Source organism: Fomitopsis serialis (assembly GCF_022376445.1).
Source record: "Fomitopsis serialis strain Sig1Antser10 chromosome Unknown B0H18scaffold_23, whole genome shotgun sequence".
Classification (NCBI taxonomy): domain Eukaryota; kingdom Fungi; phylum Basidiomycota; class Agaricomycetes; order Polyporales; family Fomitopsidaceae; genus Fomitopsis; species Fomitopsis serialis.
The window spans coordinates 73,844-94,715 of NW_025954983.1; the positions used below are offsets into that span (position 1 = coordinate 73,844).

Genomic DNA, 20,872 nt, shown 5'->3' on the forward strand with positions numbered 1-20,872 from the left:
GCAGCCCCGTCGCTGGGTTCCTCTACCCGGTCATTGATTTCAGCGCGGGCGGGGGACACGTTGGCCTCTCTTGGGCAGAGGAGAGTGGTGCCGGTTGTCGTGTAGTCATCCGTCGGAGTATTTAATGTGTAGTTTGTCGCCGTTGGTGTACGCGTCCTAGCTACAACGATCCACTAGGGGCGGGGAGCGCTCCTGGCTCCCTCAGGTGACATGCTGTCTAGGCAGCTCGGCCTCTCAGCCTGGGTAAGTCTAAGAGTACCCGTTGGTAGCAGTAGCATCGCTCAGCAGAGAAGTCCAAGCTTTCCTGTCCCGAGAACGGTCAGTAGATTTGGGCCCGGGTTCTCTGTGTGCGTTTTGGAAGGGTCAGGTAGAAAGGGTACACGTTGGTCTCACAGGGACGGTACGAGGTTAACCGTGGTAAGCGTATATATATTTCGGTGGAGAATACAAGATTTAACGGAGGTACCATTGTAAGGGCAAGAGGCGCGGGTCATCGAGGGGAGCTATATCGTTCATTGTATGCGTACGTGATCAGAGAGTCATAGGTATATCGGCAGCGGTGCGTAGACTCGGGGGATGGCTCAGGACGCCGAGCAAACTTGCGCGCTGCTGCTCGTTAGTTGGCGCTCCACCGCGACGACCACGGCCGTTTCCTCGTCCACGGCCGCCTCTGCCACCGCGTCCGCCTCTGCCTCCTCGGCCTTGTTGGTCCTGGTTCTGCGACCGGCGATCGGTTGCTAGGGCTTCACGGACGTCCGCAAGGGAGGGCCCATTCCATCCGGGGGTCGTCGGGACCGTGCATGCATGCGTGGGATGGTCTATAGAATGACAGAATAAGCAGTAGAAGACGCGGGTGACCAACTCGGGAGGGCCAGCATACGGGCTGCCGAACGTGAAGCCGCGTATGCGTTCGCGGAAGCAGAGCCATTCGGTAGCGTCGGCGGTCGGCGATTCCATGTAGAGGAACGCGATCGGTTCTTCCTCGTCGTCGCGCGAGTCCCGGATGGAGATCAACTTGACCCAGACCGAGTCTATGATGCAGCGATGTGCCTCCCCTATCGTGAGGTGACGCCATCTTCCGCCCGTACGGATGTCGATGGTTAGGAGTGCGCGAACGTATTGGTAGAGGTCAGGACTCATCATCCCCTTCTGGAACTCTCCTTCAGTCCATCTACCGTCGGCGGTACGCACAGCCGTTCAGGGTGCCGGAAGGAGGCTAGGAAGGTGGGTGGGACAGAGTCAGATGAGACGACGCCGAAAGTTCCCTCGGCGGTAGAGACCCATCCCTCGCGTAGCAAGCGGTCCCGTTGTTCAATGGTTAGGTTCCCGACGCGGTAGTACGTTGGGCTGGAGTTGGGCTTCGTAGGCGGCACGGCGGCGATAGGTTGGGTGATGCTAGCAGTCGGTATAGCGAGGGAGATACGTAGGATGTTGTCCGCAGTACAGAGTCTACCGAAGTTCCCTTTGTCGTGCGCTCCGCGCCCCGGGAAGTGGATGAAGACGTGGTGGTCCGTCGCCTTCCGCCATTCGTCTGCTTGCGAGGGCGCCACGTTCCGGTATGCCAGGTCAAAATCCGCGCCCTGGATGCGCGGCCAGCCTTCGGGAGGCGTGCGCGTCATCGTGATTGGTTGTGACGCTCCTGGTGCTGGCGCGAGGGGCTGTATGGGTCCTGCGGGAGCAGGGAAGTTCGGGAACGGGCCCGGGGCGTAATGGACGGGGTGCGGGTGGAGTACCGAGGGTGAGCGCGGCCTGCGGGGCCCGAAGCGAGCGTCTTCTTCCTCTCGTGTCTGGGCAGGCGGGGCGGGTGCGGGTGAGAGGGGAATGGGTCGGCTAGACACGGAGCGCGGCGCCCTACTGGCTGCCTCGATTTCCAGCATCTGTCGGCCTAATGCGTAGAGTGTGGGTGAGTTCGCGTCGCCCTGTCGTACAGCTATGTACGCACTCATATCGACATCTTCAGGTGTGGTGCTACGCGGGCCTGCCCTGCGCCGGGGAGGCTCACTGGACGTCTCGATCCTCGACGGACCCGCTTGCTCAGGTGCCGGCGGGTATGCAAAGGCGCTCGCATTCTCGTATAGATCTGTCCGTGGGATGAGGATTTGGGTAGAGTTACGCATTTGTAGCTACACACCTTCAACGTCGCCCTCGTGGAGGGCCGTGGTACGACTTAGGTATTGGTGCTCGCGACGGGAGTCGTCCGGGTAGATGATGCGTGTCGAGTAGGATCCGTCCGACGCTCGACGAGCGTAAGGAAAGCTCGGCCGGTCGTCGTCACGTCTCGTCGCGCCGGACTCATAGTCTAAACTGATGGGCCGCCCATAGATTTCAGGGTCCCGCATGTCGACGTCGGAGGTGGTGGTCGCCGGTGGGTCGTCGCGGTCGTCGTCGAGGCCCGGGGACGCCTCGTAGCGCGGGAAGCCCATCATTTCCCCGATGTCAACCACGTACCGAGTCTGCTTTTCGGGGTCAGTCGTCAAGGGTGCGTCTTGGGTGCGAGTCGTCGCTCCGGTCCCCGCATAGTCCCCGTCAACGTCCGTGGAGACCCGGCGCCGCTTGCGCATGTCGCTAGTCGAGCGCTGAGGAGGGTCAGGCGTCTGGACGACTGCAGCGGCTGGCACCACCGAGCTTGGCAGCCCCTTCCCTACACTCGCTGGTGCTTTGCCTGCGGCCTTCGCGCTCTTTTTCGATCGTTGCTTTTTGTTCTTTACCTTTGCCACTATCTGTTGCTTGTCAGAGCGGGTGCGTCGTAAGGCCAGAGCGTTCAGTTCGAGGTCTTCCTCCTCTTCGAAGGTACGTCAGTTGAGTCTCAGACGGCATGCGCAAAAAAAGGGGGCGCGGTATGCGTACCTTTTATTGTCACCTCAGTGGTCGTGGCGTCGACGTTTATGACCTCCGGTTGCATCTGGGTAGACTCCGCAGTGGGGGCCCCTCGCGTTCGGCCGCGTCGCTATGTTTCGTCGGTGCAGCGGCCTTCGCGTTCGCCTTCTTCAGTGCGAGGAGAGCCGGAGGCGTCGCAGGACGGGACGCCATACCTGCGTAGGAGACACCCGTAAGGCTCGGCGGCGAGGCGACTCTGGGGGAGTCCCAGGGGTTGGGGGTGCCAGAGGAGAGGGGCTCGGCGTTGACGCGTTGTTGGGGGACTTGACGAGGGAGGCGGCGCGCAGACGTTCGATGTAGGGATCAGGTAGGGTTTTACAATCGTCGGTCGCATTAGCAGTCCCATTGTTAGGAGTCAAGGTTGGGGAGACGGGGCGGGAAGGCTGGTGCATGATGGCAGAAAGTCGACAGGAGTTGTCAGATATCTGAGGATTCTGGGATGGCTGTGAGCGTAGCCCCAGGGTCCTTTTATCCTCATGGCGGGCTCATGGCGCATGCCGTTCTCGCAGTTGTCAGGATGCTGTGATGGTGAGGGAATGCCCATCTAGGGCTCCATTCTCGCGGTTGTCAGACTATTGGTTTGTCGTCTCCTCGTCTCGTAGGAGTTAGGACGGTGCGTCGCTAACCTACCATGGTTCTTTGGTCGGGTCCGTTTGACGTTCGTGTCAGCGCTCTCGTTTACGTTGTTTCGTTCCTGGCGGGCGCGATGAGTCGTTCCCGTGCGGTAGGCGGGAGGTTAGTGGTGGCGCTCTGTTTCACGGGGGCTCAGTGCCGGCATCGTTTCCGGGTGTCTTGCTTCCCTGAGGGCGTAGGAGGGGAAGGCCACATTAGCTAGGTCTCCGCCCGGTATGTTCATTGTCTGCAGGGAACTGGAGCGATGTCAGTCGACTGGAATACATTCTGTGGGTGTCCCTACCGCCCGGAGTGTGTTCTACTGATCTTTCCTTACTCATACAGCGCAGTAAATCTCTGTCACTTGCGTGTCGGACCATCTCTGTTTGCGGGCCGGGAGTGTTCTTTCGCTTTCAGTCGCGCTTCGTCTAGTCCAGGGTCCGCTCTTTATGGATAGATGTCGTATTTCCGCACCGGTGGAGGCTTGCATGGTGACGCAGCTCGTTGGTGCCTCGGCGACGTTCGCGTCGTGGGTTTTGTACGAGATATATTCGGCTTGCGTGGGATCGCGTGTTCTCTACCTAGGCGGGTGAGGGGATTATGTCCTGTTTCGGTACGTCCGGTCCAGAGTGGTGCTAGTCGCTCCGCTCGATTTTGACGGGTCTGCGATCTCCGCGGCGTCTGTATTTTGTTCGTTTGATCGTTTGATCGGCTTCTTAGAACGCGCTACTTGCTTGGTTGTGTGGTTTGGGCCGTCGTCTCCGCGGTCTCTTCCGGACAGCTAGTGCGCTTGGCGGTACCTGTCACCGGACTCCATCTATGACGTCGGTTTTTCAGCCTTTCGGGACGTCCGATTTCCTCCTCGTGCATGGGCTTCGCTTGTGCACAGAGAGTGTCCTCTTTCGTGTCGTTAGAGTCGGAACTTGTGTTGCGCTGTCGTGCTGCATGGTGGTGACGGCCTCGTGAGACGCGGTGTCCATCTATCCCGTACCTGGTAGTGTTAGCTCTATCAGAGTTTACTTAGTGTGAACGTATGTAACACGGCTGGGCGTGTGAGGATATGGCCGTGTAGTGCCTTATTCGTTGCGTGGTTCCTGTTCGCATTGGGACATCTTCTATCACAGCCTTTGCCTGGGCTCCGCGTTGGCGCTGTCTTTCAGCGTCCTGGCACTATGGCAGCTCGGCTAGTATGGTAGTGACAAGACATACCGGGTGATCCTAATAATTCTTTCACCCAGCATCTTCAGGGTCTTACCGGTCCTTCTTGGACTGAGTGCTTCATCTTATCTGAGTATAGTTATGCTGGGCAGGTTGCTGCTTCCCTCGTCGACGGCAGAGTTTTGCGATGTCGGGATGTTCATAGGCGCGCCATGATGTGTGGCGCATTGTGTGTGTCAGATCGTTCGGGGGAGTACTGTACATTAGTCAACTCTGATCGATTTCTATATTTGGGTCGCCCCGCGTGCGTCTGTCTCTCCGTGTCTACCGCGCTTTATCGGCCGGTAGGGTTCACAATGGCCCGTCATTTCATACACCTCCTTCCGCCGTGTTTCATGGGCGGTCGTCCTCGGAGTCGAACTCATACGGGCTTTCAGCGCTGTCGCATAATACGGGGTCGTGCGCGAGGAGGCGGTGGGGCGGCGGGTTATGCGGTAGAAAGGTATAGAGTTGGGTGTGGATATGACTCTCGTCACGTGTGAGTCTGGACCATGAGGTTGGGACCCGGATCGCGCATGCCGTTGGGCCGCCCGTGAGGAGCCACGTGATCCAATGACGTTGGATGTCCGTCGTGTTCTCGACCCGGCCGACACCGGTCCGTAGGTCTCCGGCGACGAGGATGATGGGCAGTCCTCTTTCGACCTGACAGACCGGGCGCTCTTCCACTACCCACGTTAAGACAGTTCCGTTCCTCTCTGGGGTCCCCTCCACTTGGATAGTAACTGCGATGGACTCGGGCATTGAGAGTTGCAGTGTGGGGAGAGATGGGGGAACGGCGTGGATGGTGAGAATGGATAAGAAGAAGGTGACCATGCTCTGAATTGGCGTAGTTTGGCCACAGGAGTTTCTTGGTGGTGTTGGGCCTCCCGCTTGGATGCTGTCGCCAGCCTTGTTGTGGGCGGCATGGTGTGTCGCGCTTGTTGGGCATACAGGTGAGGTTCAATTTATACAGACGGAAGAACGACGAGCGTTTACATTTTGAAGTCCTGATGCCAGTAACGGCATTTGATACGGTTCAAGCGGCCTAACGTAATTATTCATGGGGAAGCGCTCAGGGTACAGGGAGTGTGGGGGTGTGAAGGAACACATTCATTCTATGCTGGTAGAAAGAGCGGCAGGTATTGGGACGGAATGTCATTTCATCGTCTCGGAGGGATCCATCATTCCATCGAGGCTGACTTTGGGTTGAGGTGGCGTTGTGTTTGGTGGTATTTGCTAAGTGGCGCCCGTCTGGGCAGCGACCCGAGGGTCGCCGAGGAAAGGGGTATCATGGGCGTCTCGGTGGGCGTCTCAATGCGTGGTCAGGCGCCCTTGGACGCTGTGCGCAGCTCAGTGGTCGCTGTCTGCAGCGTAGGGGAACTGTGGGCTCGAATGGGAGCATGTATAGTCTCTCTGTCGGTGCTCTGGCACTGCCTGGGTAAGTCAGGGCATGGACGTCTCGGTTTAGCTCGACTTTTAGGGATGGATTGGGTTCTGTGACCCCGGATGAAGCAAATCTTCATCCCGGCTGTATCGCTGAACAGCGATGAACAGACCTTATAGCGCATGTTGGTTTCATCCCATAGGGACTACTCACCCCCCGGACCACGAGAAGGTCTGCGCAGGGCTCGTCGACGACGAGGCCCTCCCGGGGGGTGGCTGATTTTTTCATTCTTGGCTAGTATGCATTGTTGCTTTCATCTGTCTCGAATTTTATTTGTGCCGGGTTTTCATGAAATGACTCAGGCCTGACTCGGATCTGGTCGCGGATTACTTATACTGCGCAGGTGCACGAGACCTTGGTGTTCAGAACACGATCCTGGCCGGACTGATCATACCCGGGCCGTTCTTATGAGGCCGAGTCACCCGTAAGCACATCGCCAATCTCGCAGCTGTTCTCAGTTGCAGACCATACTTACCGTGCTCCCCACTTGTAGGAGACCACACAGTTAACCCGAGTTGCTCATGCGAACGACCATGACCGGTACACTGTCGATGTTCCGTGTGGAGGAACGCGATTATCCTCGACTACACGGTCTCCTCTCGCCATATCTCCCCCAATCTCTCACGATTCTGGGACATCACGAACAACATATAGATCAACTATCGAGCATGCCGATCTGGGCATCTTTCCCCATAACACAGCCGCCACCTGCGCTCTTCGCACTGTTCGTACTGGGTACACAGACCGCTGGGTACCAATCGCGATTGTTCTGTTCCGCCGAAACATTTCCTGATCAGCCTACACCGGAGCAGGAGGCTTTCGTCGCATCATTCATGGAGGCCAGTCTGCGCGCCGCATTTGAAGAGTTCGCAGAGACATGCCCAGTCGGAGCGATCGGTAAAGAATCTGGTCTCTTGGTCGGCTCCATCCACGAGAAATGGCACAGCTGTCTCCGTGCGCTCCCCTACGCAGTCAAGCATTCGCCGTGTCGCAAAGTGTTATTGCCTCCATCGGCAGCACGAGCATTCGCGGAGGGCGCGCGAGACGATCATCTACCCCCAGGGGCGCGAGTGACACGGCTGGAGAAAGGAGATGTGGCGATGATCTTGCAGTACAACAAGATCTCGCGCCCTACGGGATACGTAGAAAGCAGACTCGAACAATCGGTGTGCATTCGTGCGCCGGGTCCGGATGGCGAGGAGGTGCCTGTGGCCTGGATCATCGTGCATGCGGACTCGAGTCTCGGCGGACTCCATGTCATAGAGGCATTCCAGCGTCGCGGGCTCGGTAGCGAACTCATGCGTCGGATCGTTGCGCTGCGATTGGCAAGAGAAGAAGAGCGAGCTGCCAGGACCCCGGGGGGACCGAAGGACATGACGGACGGGTGGAATATGGTTGATGTGGTGGAGGGGAACGAGGAGGGAACTCGCTTCTACGGACGCTTGGAGGGATGGGAGCTGGCTTGGTTGACTTCTTGGATGACGTTCACCGCACCGCCATGAAGATGACAATGCGCAAGCCATGCCTTGGAATTCGAAGTTACAATCTTCTTCACTTTCCTAGTGCTGCGCAAGTCCTGCCAGTGGTGTTCACTGGGACACACTGGGATGACTATGACGAAACATCTGGTTGGGCAAGGGGTAGTAACCTAACTCGACGGACAGCTACATCTCATTCGTCCTTTACACGTCAAGTCTCAGGATACAGGCGAGGTGCGGCGAGCAAACATATGTACCCAAGTGTTTATAACCCGCGATCCTCAGTGCAGATGTGACGTCCGTCACGGAGCTCGCGGGGAGACTCCGACATCGAAGCTTCTGCCCATGGCTAGCATCCGCTGACGTGCTAAGACAATCAGCATGCACGGGCGTTGCGAAATGACTCATCTTTTGAGCTGAGCGCACGAGGATGCATAAAGCCGCCGCGAACAACGCTATGTGGTAGCTTCGCGTGACGCCCGATCAAGGATCGCCCAGCTGGTTTACTCATTTGGTGAGTACTGAGGGGCATGACCTACGCAATGAATGTTATATCTGAACATGAGATAGCCACGATAGTGTGAGTAGGACCCAGCACCCCATCTAACCAAAGGGACATGGCTACTCCCCTATTGTCACGCGTCAAGCAGCACGACTATCCTCGACTCTATTCTCTCCTCTCGCCTTACCTCCCGCACTCTCTGACAATCCTGGGGCCCTGCGAGCAACATCGGGACACATCGTTGAAGATACCCCTTTGGGCATCGTTCGCGGTGAACGAGGCACCGCCGGAGCTGTTTGCCCTGTTCACACTTGCTGGGCACCAAGCACGGTTCTTCTGCTCTGCAGATCCGTCGGACGAACCGCCCACATCGGAGCAAGAGATCTTTGTAGCGTCGTTTGTGGAGGCCTCCCTGCGCGCTGCATTCGACTACCTTGCAGAAACGGACGCAGTCGAAGATTTCGTGCGAGAATCCGCCCTCACTTTCGGGTCCATTCACGACAAGTGGTCCCGTTGTCTCCGCGCGCTCCCCTTCGCGGGACAGTACTTCCCGGTCCTCAAAGTGTTGTTACCACCTTCTGCGGCGAGACAATTCGCGGAGGGTGCGACGGACGACAAGCTACCTCCAGGTGCTCGCATGACGAGACTGGAGACGGGGGATCTAGAGATGGCAGTGAGCTACAACAAGGTCCAGCGACCTGTCAAGTACGTGGAAAGCCGGATAGACCAATCCGTATGCATTCGCGTACCGGGCCCAGATGGTGGAGAGGTCCCAGCCGGTTGGGTGCTCATTCATGCAGACTCCAGTCTGGGCCAGCTGCATGTCGTCGAAGCCTTCCAACATCGCGGGCTCGGTGGGCAACTCATGCGACGGATCGTTGCTCTGCGGCTGACAAGAGGAGGAAAGTGGACAGCGCGAGTATCGGCGGGAGAACCGGAGGACTTCACAAATGGATGGCAGATGCTCGATGTAGTGGCAGGAAACACGGAGGCAGCTGCGTTCTATGAACGACTCGAAGGATGGGAGAAGGCTTGGGTGACTGCTTGGATGAGATTCACTGCACCGAGTTGAAGAAGTCAATGATCATTGGACGAAAGTATGAGGAGCGACAGGCTTTCGGAGTTCGAACTTTGTAATGGTCGCTTGAGCTGCATCTAAACGTCACTCAGTCTAACAGTCCACACTTAGTCTACACCCGTCTTACTGCACCTCTATTCCAATCCATCGCCGATGGCACCCAAGAACAAAGCAAAAGCCGCAGGAGTCAGCGCCAGCTCATTCTTCGACCTCAAGGCAGAGCTCGCAAAGCAAGAGGAGGAGTTTGTGAAGAACAAGACGGCGGGGAAGGCCACCGCCCTCGTAGGTGGTGTGAAGCGGCCAGACAAGGTACGCTCCTACTCGCCTCCCTCCTCGCACTACAACCGTTTTTTTGACATCTTCCCGATACGTAGAAACCGACGGTATGGGGGAGGCAGAACGCGGGCGTGAAGGCGAGAGCGGCGCGGGACATCGAGCTGGAGGAGATCAGCAAGCCGACGTTGGACTCCGCGCGTGCGGCGCTCGAGAGGAAGGCATTGGTGTATGAGAAGCTGCGGAAGGGGAAGAGCGGCGGGCTGTCGGAGAAGCAGTATGAGTCTCTGCTGGTGGACGTGCGTGTGCTGTATTCTGTCTGCTGTGCGCCGCTCATCCGTCCCCGGACGCCACGATGCAGTTCGACCAGAAGGCGATGGACCATTACGAGTCGGATAGTGATGATGTGGACGAGTCGTTGACCGTGCCTAAGCCTCGAGAAGAGGTATGTTTGTTTTCGTTCGTTGCAGGCTTTCTAACGAGCCAGCAGGATGATCCAATCATTGAATACGAAGACGAGTTCGGTCGTGTACGGACAGGCCGTCGCTCTGAGATCCCGCGACACTTACTGCAACAACAAGAAACAGAGGCGGAGAAGGACGACGAGTATGTGTACCATCCCCACCACGCATACACCTCACTAACATCGCTCGTCCACCAGCCCCTACGTGATATGTACGCCACCCTCCCCCACCCTTCATTGCATCCACTAACCACCCCATAGACAACCCTGTCAACCACTTCCCCGTCTACGAGCCCTCCGAAGACCGGGTCGCCGCGATCGAGGCCGAGTACGCCGAGGAGAACAATCCGCTCGGCGTGCACTACGACGCGTCGCACGAGGTGCGCGCCAAAGGCGCGGGCTTCTACCAGTTCTCCGCAGACGAGGAGACGCGCCGCCAGCAGATGGAGGAGCTGCGCGCCTCGCGCGAGGAGACGGCGCGTACGAGGCAGGAGATGGGCGCGGCGGACGCGAAGCCGGGCGAGGTGGAGGGGATGCGTGAACACGGGGGAGACGGTGGTGATGCGGCGGCGGTGGGAAAGAGTCGGGCGATGGAGAAGCGGAAGCGGGAGTTGGAGGAGAGGAGGAAGATGTTGGACGCGAAGAGGCGGAAGGTCGCGGGTACTGGCGCGACCGTGCCGGGGAAGGAGGGGACACCCGCCGCTGAGAACGGTGCTGCGAAGCCAGAGACGAAGGGGGATACTGTTGCAGATCCTTTCGCAGCTCTAGAGGCTCAGCAGTCTCAGCAGTCGGCGAAGCACAAGGGAAAGGCGAAAGCGAAGTCATCAAATAACCCCATCGACGCTGCCGATGCTTTCCTCGCTCAGCTAGAGCACGATGTGCTCAAAGGCGCGAAGAAGTAACTCGCGAACGTACGTACTCCCCTCCTACAGATGACGGCGTGATTATATTGGTACAAGTCTAACACCATGTCCGTTATTCAGTCGTCATTGCTGTCGTGCCTCCTCGATGAGACGCTCTGGACACCGCACGCTGAACTGGCCTCCTTCCTGCCTGTACTCCACATACCACTCGCCCCTTCTCCACATCCTCCAGCGGACCTCGACGTCTCCGACTAACACATCCATCACGAACTGCTTCGCCTTCCCGAGGACTTCCAGCGCAGGTCGCGTCACCGTCCGATGGCCGCAGTTAATTCTGACCGCCTCCGGGACGCGCGAGCTCATCACGACCGCTACAAGCTCGTCAATCGTCGTGAGCCATGCCTTTATGTCTCCCTGCGCGGGGAAGATGATGGCCTCCCACTCATACACGGTGTCGCCGACGTACAGCATCAGCTCGTGCGCGTCCCAAAGCGCGATCTCGTCCGGCGTATGGCCGGGTGTATGCAGGAGTGTCATGCCCAGTGGAACACCGGATGCCGACGTCAGCATAGTGTTATGCGGAACCAAGACGGACGCGAACTGGGGTGTGCGGATGCCGAGGTCGGTGCATAGCGAGTGGGCGGGGAGGGCGGAACGCGAGACGAAGGCGGGTGCATAGGAAGACTGGAGGACCGGCGAGTCGCTCGCGAACTGCTCGACGCCCACTAGTCCGGGCAGCGTCAATACCGGCGGCATCACGCGACAAGGCAGCGACCTACGGATGTGGTCATAATGGCAGTGGCTGAGCGCGACGACGTAGCGCATCCGCGCGCGCTCGTTGAGCGGCCGCCCGCCGTTCTCTTCCACCGGCACGCTCTCGAGGAAGGCGCGCAGGCTCGTGATCTCGATGGTGCGGTCGTTCGACGCGCCGCCGCAGCCGGTGTCGAGAAGGAGGATCGTGTCGGCTTCGGCACGAGCTTGACGTAGATGTATGGGTGCTCGGAGTAGACGTCGTCTATCTCTACGATGAGGAAGGTCGAATGCGTGAGTCGGTACGCTTGAAGGCGCTCTTCTTTGGTTGTGGTTTTGCGAGCGCGGAGCGTATGGCGGGAGTTCCTCCGACTCTGCGCCGCTCTCGATGTCATCCAGAGGCCCGGCGTGTCCCCGTATTGGCAGGAAGACGAAGACGAGCACCGACACGCCCACGATCCACACTATGAACTCTGCTAAGGACAGCATTGCGGGGAGCTGCGGTGACTAGACGGGGGGAGGGCGGGTGCACGGGCGTGCAGCCTGGGCATCGCACGCAGTGTGTGGGGAGTAGGACGCCCGGGCTGTATCAAGCGCAGGCTATAAATACGGAGCGTCCGTTATGGGGCCTTTACAGGGATCAACGTGCGGTTGCACAGCTGCATGCCAAGTTTAAGCGACTCTTGCGGGGTATCGCTCGACTGAATGACTGCATCCTCCAGCCCTCTGATGCCATTGGCGCTGGATGGTGCATCGGTTCCTCTGAGTACTGGAGCTCCTTGGTGCGCATTCGAGCAATATATTGTGGACATGCACAGTATGCGGTGGCTGTTTGGGATTCAGCGACGAGCAGCCGGGATTCGCGCTCCTGTTCACACCGTTGGTATGCTTCTGACTTCTCTGCGAGCCTCGACCTCTCGCAAGTTGCGAGCAAACCACGTACCTCTTGGCCGCTGCTATCTGCACCCTACTACCGGCGCCGAGTCATGTCGAACCCTACATTGCTTTGACCGCCGTAGCGCGCCGGGCATGCGAATAGCAGCACGAACGTGCATCGGTCTGCGCGCCGGTGCCGGGCGCACACAAGTCGATATCAACCGCGGAGACTGTAGTAACCTCGTGGATCTCATCATCTCGGACACACGTCATCCCCCAGATACGGACAGATCACCGCGACCTCCTCCCCGCCCCTCAGCACGACCGCGCCGGGGTCGTCCACCATCGCTTCGTTCACGGCCCAGCTGCTATTCGCGAGGATGTCGCCAAGGTTCGTGTGGGGATGTCGGACGCAAGGAGTCCCGCGAGTCAGTGAGCGGCAGTTGTGCGGAGGGGAGCGGGATGGCTTCGGTGGTGAGCCCGTCGCGTGGAGGCCCGGCGAAGTAGAGGACGATGATCTCAGGTGGTGGAGGATGTGGGCTGGGGGTGGAGATGGGTGTGGACATGATGTTCGGGGGGACTGCCTGGGTGTCTAGATGTGGCGAAGTGAGTGAGTCAGTGGCATGAGTGGACTGACGGATGTGTGTGGTGGGCCAATGCTACTTACCACTGGTTTGGGTGCTTTGATGGGCAAGAATGGGGTGCGTGCTATACTTGTGGTGGGCGACTCGGAGAAAGTGCAGGGACGGCCAACGGCGGCATGCTCGTGATGATCCTGTCATAGTCGGAGATAGGCTCTGGCAAGTATGCTAGATGTCTCATCCAATGTGTCTATGCATGCATACATCCTGCATCATACAAGAATATGATTGTCTAAACTAGCAAAGTCTCATTCCCTGTACGAGTCTGCAGGGTCTATTCCATCACCAACCGGACCTCCTCACTGCAGCCCTCAGGACGCAGCTCCATGGTCCACCATATCGGCTTCGACGTCGTGATCGTGACAACCTTCTCCTCGGGCACGAGATGGTTCGACGTCGAGACGAGGCCGCCGAACGACGACTCGGCGTCCGCTGCCAGGGAAGCGACAGGTCAGCGCGCAAACTTTCGGCGACCGGCGAACGTGCGTACTAAGGTTCCAGCGCAAACCTGTGGTGGTGAGAACCGTCGAGTCTATCCCGACGGGGAGGAGCCCGCAGGTCGGCCCGAAGACGTCGTGGTTGACGGGTATGTGGTGGGTGCCCTGGGACGGGCGTTTGGTGTATGAGTGATAAGTGGTAAGTGGATGGGGATGCGTACCGAGTCTAGGACCCAGGCGAGGTTGTCATCCGTTGCCGCAAAGATGCGCATGCGTCCGCTGCGTCGCTTGTGCAGGAGCGAGAGCGTGTGGACTGTCTGGTCGAGTCTGCCTGACAGCCCGCCGAGGATGATCAGGTCAGACTGTCCGTGGAATCGTCATGAGTATATGCATGTTGAGTACTCCATTGCGCGTACCTGAATACCCTCGGCCGCATCCCTCTCCTCGAGCGCACGGATGCATTTCATCAGGTCCGTCGCGTACAGGTCAGGATCGTAGACCACCGGGACACCCTAACTTAGACATGAGAGGCGCATAATTCATAAATCAATCTCGTCATACTCCTAGAGATAGCTTACATGGGATGCATAATATTCTTTACATCATCCCTCAGCGAGTCGAGGTCACCTTGATGAGATTTGGCCGGTACCTGCGCCCTCCAACGTAAAGCATAAATCAAGCGAGTATGTACAGACTCACAAGCTTCTCTGGTCGTACCCCTACTGCCGCCCGCGTCAACTTCCGTCAGTACATCATACAGCCTGTTTCCCCCTCCGTCCGCACAGCAGCGCCATGAGCACGCGTTCCAGAGCCTCTGAGCAGAGGGAAAGAACAGGGCTGGTTCAAGATGATCAGGGCATACTGGCGGTCCACAACCAACGAGGGAGAAGGCTCGAAGAAGGGCAGCGACCACGAGATGGGAGCGGACATGGCATCCGAGGCTCGCGTACTAGTACTTACACGTTCGCTCGACGCTCTGGAGGCCGGCCGGCGCCAGAGCGCGTCGCGAGACGTCGCCTAATGAGACGCGCACGTGACCGCCTGTGTTTACTTGGACGCGTGTGGCGGCCGCGCGCTCTCCGTGTCCTTGGCACCGGTACCGCTCGAGTCCGCTCCTCAGTTTCCGCCTTGATTCCAACTGCCATCACAGCGTAGGCAGGAGATGCGACGAGATGGACAGGGTGCACGACTACTACCAGTCTTATTCGTGGCATCAGGTGCGTGTTGAGACTCGGCGAGAGTGATGTGTTTGACTGACTGGGGCGGGATTATTCAGTCTCATGATCAGGTCCGAGGTTTTCTGTGGGGATGGTATTGGCGTGTTCTGACTGCTCGTAGGCGACAGTATTGCTGTTGGTACCGTATGAGACGGCGGATGAGGATGTATCCGTGAGTTTGGTACGGACGGCGGTTGATTGACGTAACACAGTGCTTTAGGTCGTCATAGAGCGGAATTCCTTGTAGCAGGTGTGCGAGGGCAGCCACCAATCGTAAGGTGCATTCTATCGTAACTTGGTTGATGTTGCGCTGACTATGCCAGGGGAGACTGTACGGCAACGTAGACACAGCGAACTCGGTCTGGCAGCTCGAGCCACGGGCAGCGCGGCCTCCGCACGCGAACGCACCACGTCAACCACCTCTACCGCATCTGCATCCACACACTCCTCTTTGCGTCGTCTCGGACCCAGACATCTCCAGCAGCTTCGCGCCTCCCTCGAGAATGGCCTCCTCTCCGACGTCGACGACCCTATGTCCTCGCCCGCGCTCTCCTCACCCGTCTCTTCCTCTCTAGACGAGCACGGTTTCGTCTTCCCGCACCAACGCCGACAGCCACGCTCTAACCCCTCCTACCCTGCTTCCCCTGTCCCTTCGAGCCAGCATAACGTCCCGCTCAGTCTCACGTCCTCCTATTCTTCCGTCGAGTCACTGCATAGAGCCTCCGGGCGCCTGCTCACACTGCACCTAGAGAAGGCAGAGTCGGTCATCTGGCCGTCGCTCGTCGTTGGCCAGTTCCCGAGAGTCTGTCCCCGTCGGTAATCAACTCGTATCCATGGGCTCTTCTTCGGCGTTGACGGCGGAGTCGACGTACAATATGGACCCGACGAGCCTCGTCCTGATCGCTCTGGACCTGTACGACATCCGCGGGTCCCACGAAGAGGCGTTCGAATACTTCATGTAGGTCCCAATCTGTTTCTTCGCTGAGTACACTGCTGATGCTAGTACAGGCGTGCTTGGCACCAAGCCCGTGTGCCCTCTGCCACGATCCGCTTAGCGACGCACTATCTCCCTGTTCAATGTAGCATCTCAGATTCGGTGTCCGACACAACAGCATCCACTGAGTCTGTTGACTCTGCATCAGTTGATACCGAGCCAACCACACCTACGCCTTCGATAATCGAGACCTCATACATTTCACCACCAAGTCAGGGTACACCAGGGTACTACCTCGACCGTATAGGCGGCGCGCCAGGCCTCGCAGAGCTCTTCCTCTCCGCCGGGATCCTCCACCTCGAGGGTGCCGCCGCACCACTACTTTCGTCTGCCTACGCCGGGCTCTCCTCCCTGCGCACACCCCTCGTAGTCAGCGGCAGCACCGGCCGCGGGAACAGCTTCCCCGCCTCAAGCACAAGCCCCGGCGGTACCGAAGGCTGGCGGCGAGACCGCGAATGCGCGCGGCGGTACTTCGAACGCGCAAGGGCACTCGTGCCGTCGCTCGACGTACCGTTGCTCCCGCCCCAGAGCGACTCCGACGCGGGCTCAGGCATCGGGTCGGGCGCGGAGAACGGGGACAGGCGCAGCACAGGCTCGCGCTCGGGCCCAGCGTCGTCCAGTTCTGGGAGGCAAAGCGAGAAGGTGCGTCCGGAGGTGCCCTCGGCCGACCCGCCGCAGGCGCAGCCCAGGCGGCGGCGGAGAAAGGAGGCGTCGTCGGGCGACCTGTCCAGCTCGTTTATGGAGAACTACCGGTCGTCGGACACGGACGCGGGCGATGAGGATCGGACTTGGTATTTGTACGTCCCGGGGCTCGTGGCGCGGGCGCTGCGCTCCTGGTTGTCGGTTTCTTGTCTCTGTCGTCATGGAGGAAAAGCCAGGGAGGCTCTGAAGAAACTGTTCAATGCACGCTTAGACGACCAGACGAGACGAAAACGGTATACGTTACGACTCATTGCTTTGATTGCTGTCATTTTGGATTGCTCGCACGATGGTTTCGTTTGCCGCTGTACTGTATTTCTACGCCGCTATATACACCGAACAATATGTCATGCAAGATGCAAGATACTCATATGAAGGGGCCCAAGTCACGGAAAGAATAGCTACGAGATACTATATGTAAGCCAACGGCAGCGACATTGGTATAGACAGGCTGAGAAGCGGGCAAAACTGACAAACGAATGTGAGAGGTATGTGCGTACGGTAGGGTATGTACAAGAAGTCATATCTTGCAGTGAATATCAGTAGGGCGAGTGGTAAGTTGCGAATTGACGATGAGCAGATAAGTACGGATGTGATCTGTGAATACAACTGGGATGAGGATGTGTAATTAATAGCAAATAAAGGCACAACAAACGGTCAATCAAATGGCCTATACTAGAAATCAACGCTGTGAACTGGACAAGCTAGTAGCGATCTGCTTGAACCGCTCGCGCTCCGCCTGCGCGTACTGGTCGAGCATCCCATCGAATCTCAGCACCGACTCGCGCTTGGGCAGCCGGGGCTTGGATTCAGCACCCGTGGTGGCCGATCTCCGCCTATACTCCTGCTCTGGGGTCAAAGCGAAACTGTCCTCGCCATGGGAGGTAGCGATATCCCTGAACGGCAAGTGGGGAATGTCAGTGCTTTGGAGACCCTTCTTCTTGGACGTGAAGAAGCTCCGCCTGCGGGGCCGCGCTGGTATGTTGGAGATGGGCGTTTTCCGATCGACATCGCTGAGCTGCGCAGGCTCCTCCTGTCGCAGCGTCGGGGGGCGCAGCGAAGGCGTAGAGTGGTTACCCAGGCGCATGATGGACGACCGCGAGGATGGCGCAGTAGCACTACGCATGGTCTGCTGAGAGTCGCTTCGGGAGTGCGCGAATAGTGGACGCGGAGGCGACAACGCTTCGTTCTCTTCCTCCTCCTCTTCCCCTTCCTCTTCGTCATCGCTGCCGTCGGTAGATTCCAACTCATCATCCATTGTCGACTCAATCTTGTCAAAGAACTCTGCTGGCGAGGCAGGACCTGGCGCAGAATGGATGGCAGAAGGACAAACTCTTCCGGTATGCGGAGAGCGAGTGGCGAGGCATGACCTCGGCGATCTGCCAACGAGCGCGGTGAGGGGAACGCAGGGGAGTCGGGGGATGTCTCTGGGAGGGACCCAGATCCTATAGATCGGATCGAGAACGGACGGTCAGTGGCCGGCGGTGAATGTGTGTCTGGTGCAGGACGTAGTGGGGAGGGAGGGGTCCTGGGTGAGGCTCTGGAACGTGACCTAGGGGGCGGCGCCAATGCGGTTTGTGCTAACGACGAAATAGATGTTCGCGGCGGAGGTGGCAGAGCCTGGCCATAGGGTCTATCCACACTGACTGTAGGAGACACCGGGGACACACTCCGCGAGGTGCCGGAGCCTTCAGGCAAGTAACTTCTCCGCGACAGTACTGACGGCGACCGATAACTCCCGAAAATGGCATCATGGAACGCAGATGCGGTCGGGGAGTCGACAGAGTACTCTGACGTCGTTATTGACGGCCTGCCTTCCGTCACCATCGACACTGTCACAGATGGCCTGTTCTGCAATGTCTGGTCCACATCCGTATCCTCGGGCGTCACGTATGACAGGTCATCGGAGGCCCGCGAGTCCGAAGTCAGTTGACTCATGAAGCTGCGATAGGAGGAGTGGGAAGGGACTGCCTCCACGTTCAACATGACCGGTGATATCCGCCTCGACAACCTTTGTGCGATCGACATAGGTGACGCTGCACGGACATCCCCGATGTAGACAGCCTCGCGCGAATCGGAGAGCCCGGGGGAAGACATGACCTTCCGCAGACCTTGCAGCGACGGACGCGAAGGCCCAGGAGACTCGGGATCCGTGAGTTCGGGCTGGAAATGCGAGAACGTCGGGTTGGACCTCAGCCTGCGTGGAGGTGGCGGGAGGGCAGCAGTCCGAGCGGGGCTCTCTGCACGTCCAGGGGGCGAGCTCGAATGATGGCGTGGCGACCGTGGACCAGCTACACTCGATGTGCTGGAGAAGGTCGTCTGGCTGTTGGCACTCGAAGGCGCTCTCGCTTGTGTAGGCGTGGTCGGACTCTGTGGCTCATGGCCCTCCACAGCAACATGTAGATTCTCCAGGATCCGTTGCCCGATCCTCTGTTTGGGCGTCGAATGCGTCGCCTGGGAGAAGGATTCAGACGGCTGAGACGTATGCCCAGAGGAACCGCCCCGCGAGGGGCCAGAGAGTGACAGCACATGCGTGCCCTGAGAGAACGCCTCGGACGGTTGAGACGCATGCCCTGATGCACCACTCTTCGAAGGGTCTGTGATAGACCGGAACTGCGTGCCCTGAGAGAACGCGCTCGAAGGTTGCGACGTATGGCCTGAAGAACCGCTTCCGGAAGGACCGGTAGGGGAGGTCAGACCCGAGCGATCCGTGAATCCTGATGCGAAGGACATATCCCTCGAGTTGTTGAGCGAGTGGTGGACAGCCTCCGCGAGCAATGCCCTCCGCCAAGCGTCGTCCTCTGTGCTACTTGACCAAGCCCCAGGGCTAAGGGGTGGCAACTGCTCGGCAAGTACAGCAGCACCAAGCGCTCCAGACACGTTCACACCGTACACAGCCGATGCTTGCACTGCGAACGGATAGCCAGAGGACAGGGGCAGGTCAACCGCGTCTGTGGGATCGATGACATCCAGATGGGAGGCCTGAGGCCTGATGATGGACTGACTCCGCGTTTTGCGCACCGCTCGAGTCCTTAGATCTTGTTCGGCTTCTCTCGCTGCAGCTGCCAGGTCGTCCATCCGCTCGCGCACCACGACAACTCGACTAGTACTGGGAACGGCTACGTTGTGGATCGGAGTCTGAGGCAACGAGCGTGTATGCGGACGAGGTATGAAGCCTGACGCCGTTGTCGAGTCCGAGGTGGTACGAAGAATGGGTCCCGGCTGGTCCACAGCGGGGGGTGAGGAGACGGTCGGAGTCGTCAGCTTCGACCTTGCCTTTCCTAGGCGGAAGAAGTCCAAGAACGTAGCAGCAGATGGTTTAGGGGACACCTTCTGGCCGCCCGCAGTCTGAGGGTTCAACGACAACGGTGAAGGCTTCGAGTGCGCAGGAGGAAGAAAATAGCTGTTGTTAACCAGCAGGCGCAGCCTGTAGGAAACGTCATCCGCGTCGAACTCTGGTTTGTCCGGAGAAACAATCTCGGGCGCGACCGGTGTCAAACGCTCGCCGAAATCATCGTCAATAGAATACGGGAAGGACGAGTCCGTGAAGGAACCAGTGGTTGTTGACGCGGGGTATAGCGAGGAGGAAGACGTCGACACTATGGAGTCTCTTGGATTATGAGTGTCTGCTTTGCCTGTCCGCGCCTGAAATAACGGCCTCGCATCCTGCCCTGGCGTTTTGGGACTGGGTTCAGAGGACGAGTCAGACGCCACGTTCGCCCTAAAGGCTTGGCGGGGTAGACTCAACGCTCGCGACCGCGCTTTAATCTGTGGAATGTCAATTTCTACGCGAATACGACTCAGACCCTGTCATGAACGCACCCCTCTGATAGAGCCTCCTTCAGATCTCGTCTCCCATGGCTTCTTTGTTACCTCCACCGTCCCCACTGTCATGCTCCTGTCTCTCGCCTGTCGGGTCGCGTCTTGTGCTCTGTTTTCCGAACCTGCTGTCCGTGGACGATGTTCACCTGTTGGCGCGCTCAGTCGCGAAAGAGACGCCAACTCCTCTGGCTCCGCGTGCAACACGGCGGGAACAGGCGGCAAAACATCCCCGAGGATTGGAAACGAGTGTGCATCGTCGTCCACCGTGTTTTTGCGGCTCCCGGGCGGCCCCTGGCTCTTGCCCCGCTTGGCTGGTGGGAGGACCGATCTTGACCGCGTGGCCGTCCGACGCCTTAACGACGCGCCCCCCGAACTCGCCGTACTCGCTATTGAATTCGTGCGTACCGAGGATGGCCTGTCATGGGGAATGGTGGGGACGACGGCTGTCGTCGAGGCCATGCAGACAGCGGACGGTGCATGCAACGAAGGCGAAGGAGAGCTCGTCGCCGAGTCTGGCGGTGGGTGGTGTGCTAAGTCGGCTAAGTGACAGTCGTAGGACGTCTCGACTTTTCCCACACTCAAAATCGGCTGGTCCCGAGGTGATCCACGGCCGCTTCCAAATCCGTCAATCGAACCAGCTCGCCTGCGC

General features: G+C 58.7%; 9 protein-coding genes across 9 annotated transcripts; 5 read left to right on the forward strand and 4 right to left on the reverse strand.

The window, feature by feature from the left end:
• Window positions 1-531: 531 nt before the first annotated feature.
• Window positions 532-3,269, reverse strand: B0H18DRAFT_1117811 (uncharacterized protein; the record flags this gene model as incomplete). Its single annotated transcript, XM_048033656.1, has 6 exons — window positions 532-1,149; window positions 1,176-1,885; window positions 1,943-2,080; window positions 2,132-2,782; window positions 2,848-2,947; window positions 3,033-3,269. The coding sequence occupies 6 exons, from the start codon at window positions 3,267-3,269 to the stop codon at window positions 532-534; spliced, it is 2,454 nt and encodes an 817-aa protein (XP_047894842.1).
• A 3,282-nt stretch (window positions 3,270-6,551) lies between these two features.
• On the forward strand, window positions 6,552-7,927 carry B0H18DRAFT_999713 (uncharacterized protein). Its single transcript, XM_048045585.1, has one exon. It carries the CDS (start codon window positions 6,652-6,654, stop codon window positions 7,630-7,632), a length of 981 nt encoding a protein of 326 aa, XP_047894843.1. The 5' UTR covers window positions 6,552-6,651; the 3' UTR covers window positions 7,633-7,927.
• B0H18DRAFT_999714 (uncharacterized protein) lies at window positions 7,928-9,285 on the forward strand. Its single transcript, XM_048045586.1, has 2 exons — window positions 7,928-8,122; window positions 8,179-9,285. The coding sequence occupies exon 2, from the start codon at window positions 8,226-8,228 to the stop codon at window positions 9,180-9,182; it is 957 nt and encodes a 318-aa protein (XP_047894844.1). The 5' UTR covers window positions 7,928-8,122; window positions 8,179-8,225; the 3' UTR covers window positions 9,183-9,285.
• A 56-nt stretch (window positions 9,286-9,341) lies between these two features.
• On the forward strand, window positions 9,342-10,826 carry B0H18DRAFT_874756 (uncharacterized protein; the record flags this gene model as incomplete). Its single annotated transcript, XM_048040371.1, has 6 exons — window positions 9,342-9,497; window positions 9,563-9,760; window positions 9,823-9,906; window positions 9,949-10,073; window positions 10,123-10,136; window positions 10,186-10,826. 6 exons carry the CDS (start codon window positions 9,342-9,344, stop codon window positions 10,824-10,826), a joined length of 1,218 nt encoding a protein of 405 aa, XP_047894845.1.
• Window positions 10,827-10,910: 84 nt separating this feature from the next.
• B0H18DRAFT_1084380 (Metallo-hydrolase/oxidoreductase) lies at window positions 10,911-11,932 on the reverse strand (the record flags this gene model as incomplete). The annotated part of the gene is made up of 3 exons (XM_048031780.1): window positions 10,911-11,512; window positions 11,567-11,690; window positions 11,762-11,932. The coding sequence occupies 3 exons, from the start codon at window positions 11,930-11,932 to the stop codon at window positions 10,911-10,913; spliced, it is 897 nt and encodes a 298-aa protein (XP_047894846.1).
• A 1,396-nt stretch (window positions 11,933-13,328) lies between these two features.
• Window positions 13,329-14,501, reverse strand: B0H18DRAFT_1094116 (thiamine pyrophosphokinase, vitamin B1-binding domain-containing protein; the record flags this gene model as incomplete). Its single annotated transcript, XM_048032371.1, has 7 exons — window positions 14,292-14,501; window positions 14,209-14,262; window positions 14,093-14,118; window positions 13,908-14,003; window positions 13,713-13,853; window positions 13,545-13,656; window positions 13,329-13,486 (listed from the first exon to the last, which is right to left on the reverse strand). The coding sequence occupies exons 1-7, from the start codon at window positions 14,419-14,421 to the stop codon at window positions 13,329-13,331; spliced, it is 717 nt and encodes a 238-aa protein (XP_047894847.1). The 5' UTR covers window positions 14,422-14,501.
• A 97-nt stretch (window positions 14,502-14,598) lies between these two features.
• B0H18DRAFT_1103682 (uncharacterized protein) lies at window positions 14,599-15,335 on the forward strand. The gene is made up of 3 exons (XM_048032591.1): window positions 14,599-14,708; window positions 14,768-14,985; window positions 15,030-15,335. The coding sequence occupies exons 1-2, from the start codon at window positions 14,664-14,666 to the stop codon at window positions 14,882-14,884; spliced, it is 162 nt and encodes a 53-aa protein (XP_047894848.1). The 5' UTR covers window positions 14,599-14,663; the 3' UTR covers window positions 14,885-14,985; window positions 15,030-15,335.
• On the forward strand, window positions 15,230-17,016 carry B0H18DRAFT_242953 (uncharacterized protein). Its single transcript, XM_048037255.1, has 2 exons — window positions 15,230-15,666; window positions 15,717-17,016. Exons 1-2 carry the CDS (start codon window positions 15,542-15,544, stop codon window positions 16,774-16,776), a joined length of 1,185 nt encoding a protein of 394 aa, XP_047894849.1. The 5' UTR covers window positions 15,230-15,541; the 3' UTR covers window positions 16,777-17,016.
• Window positions 16,990-20,750, reverse strand: B0H18DRAFT_242967 (uncharacterized protein). The gene is made up of 3 exons (XM_048037256.1): window positions 20,224-20,750; window positions 17,053-20,169; window positions 16,990-16,998 (listed from the first exon to the last, which is right to left on the reverse strand). The coding sequence occupies exons 1-2, from the start codon at window positions 20,680-20,682 to the stop codon at window positions 17,257-17,259; spliced, it is 3,372 nt and encodes a 1,123-aa protein (XP_047894850.1). The 5' UTR covers window positions 20,683-20,750; the 3' UTR covers window positions 16,990-16,998; window positions 17,053-17,256.
• Between the last annotated feature and the right edge of the window lie 122 nt (window positions 20,751-20,872).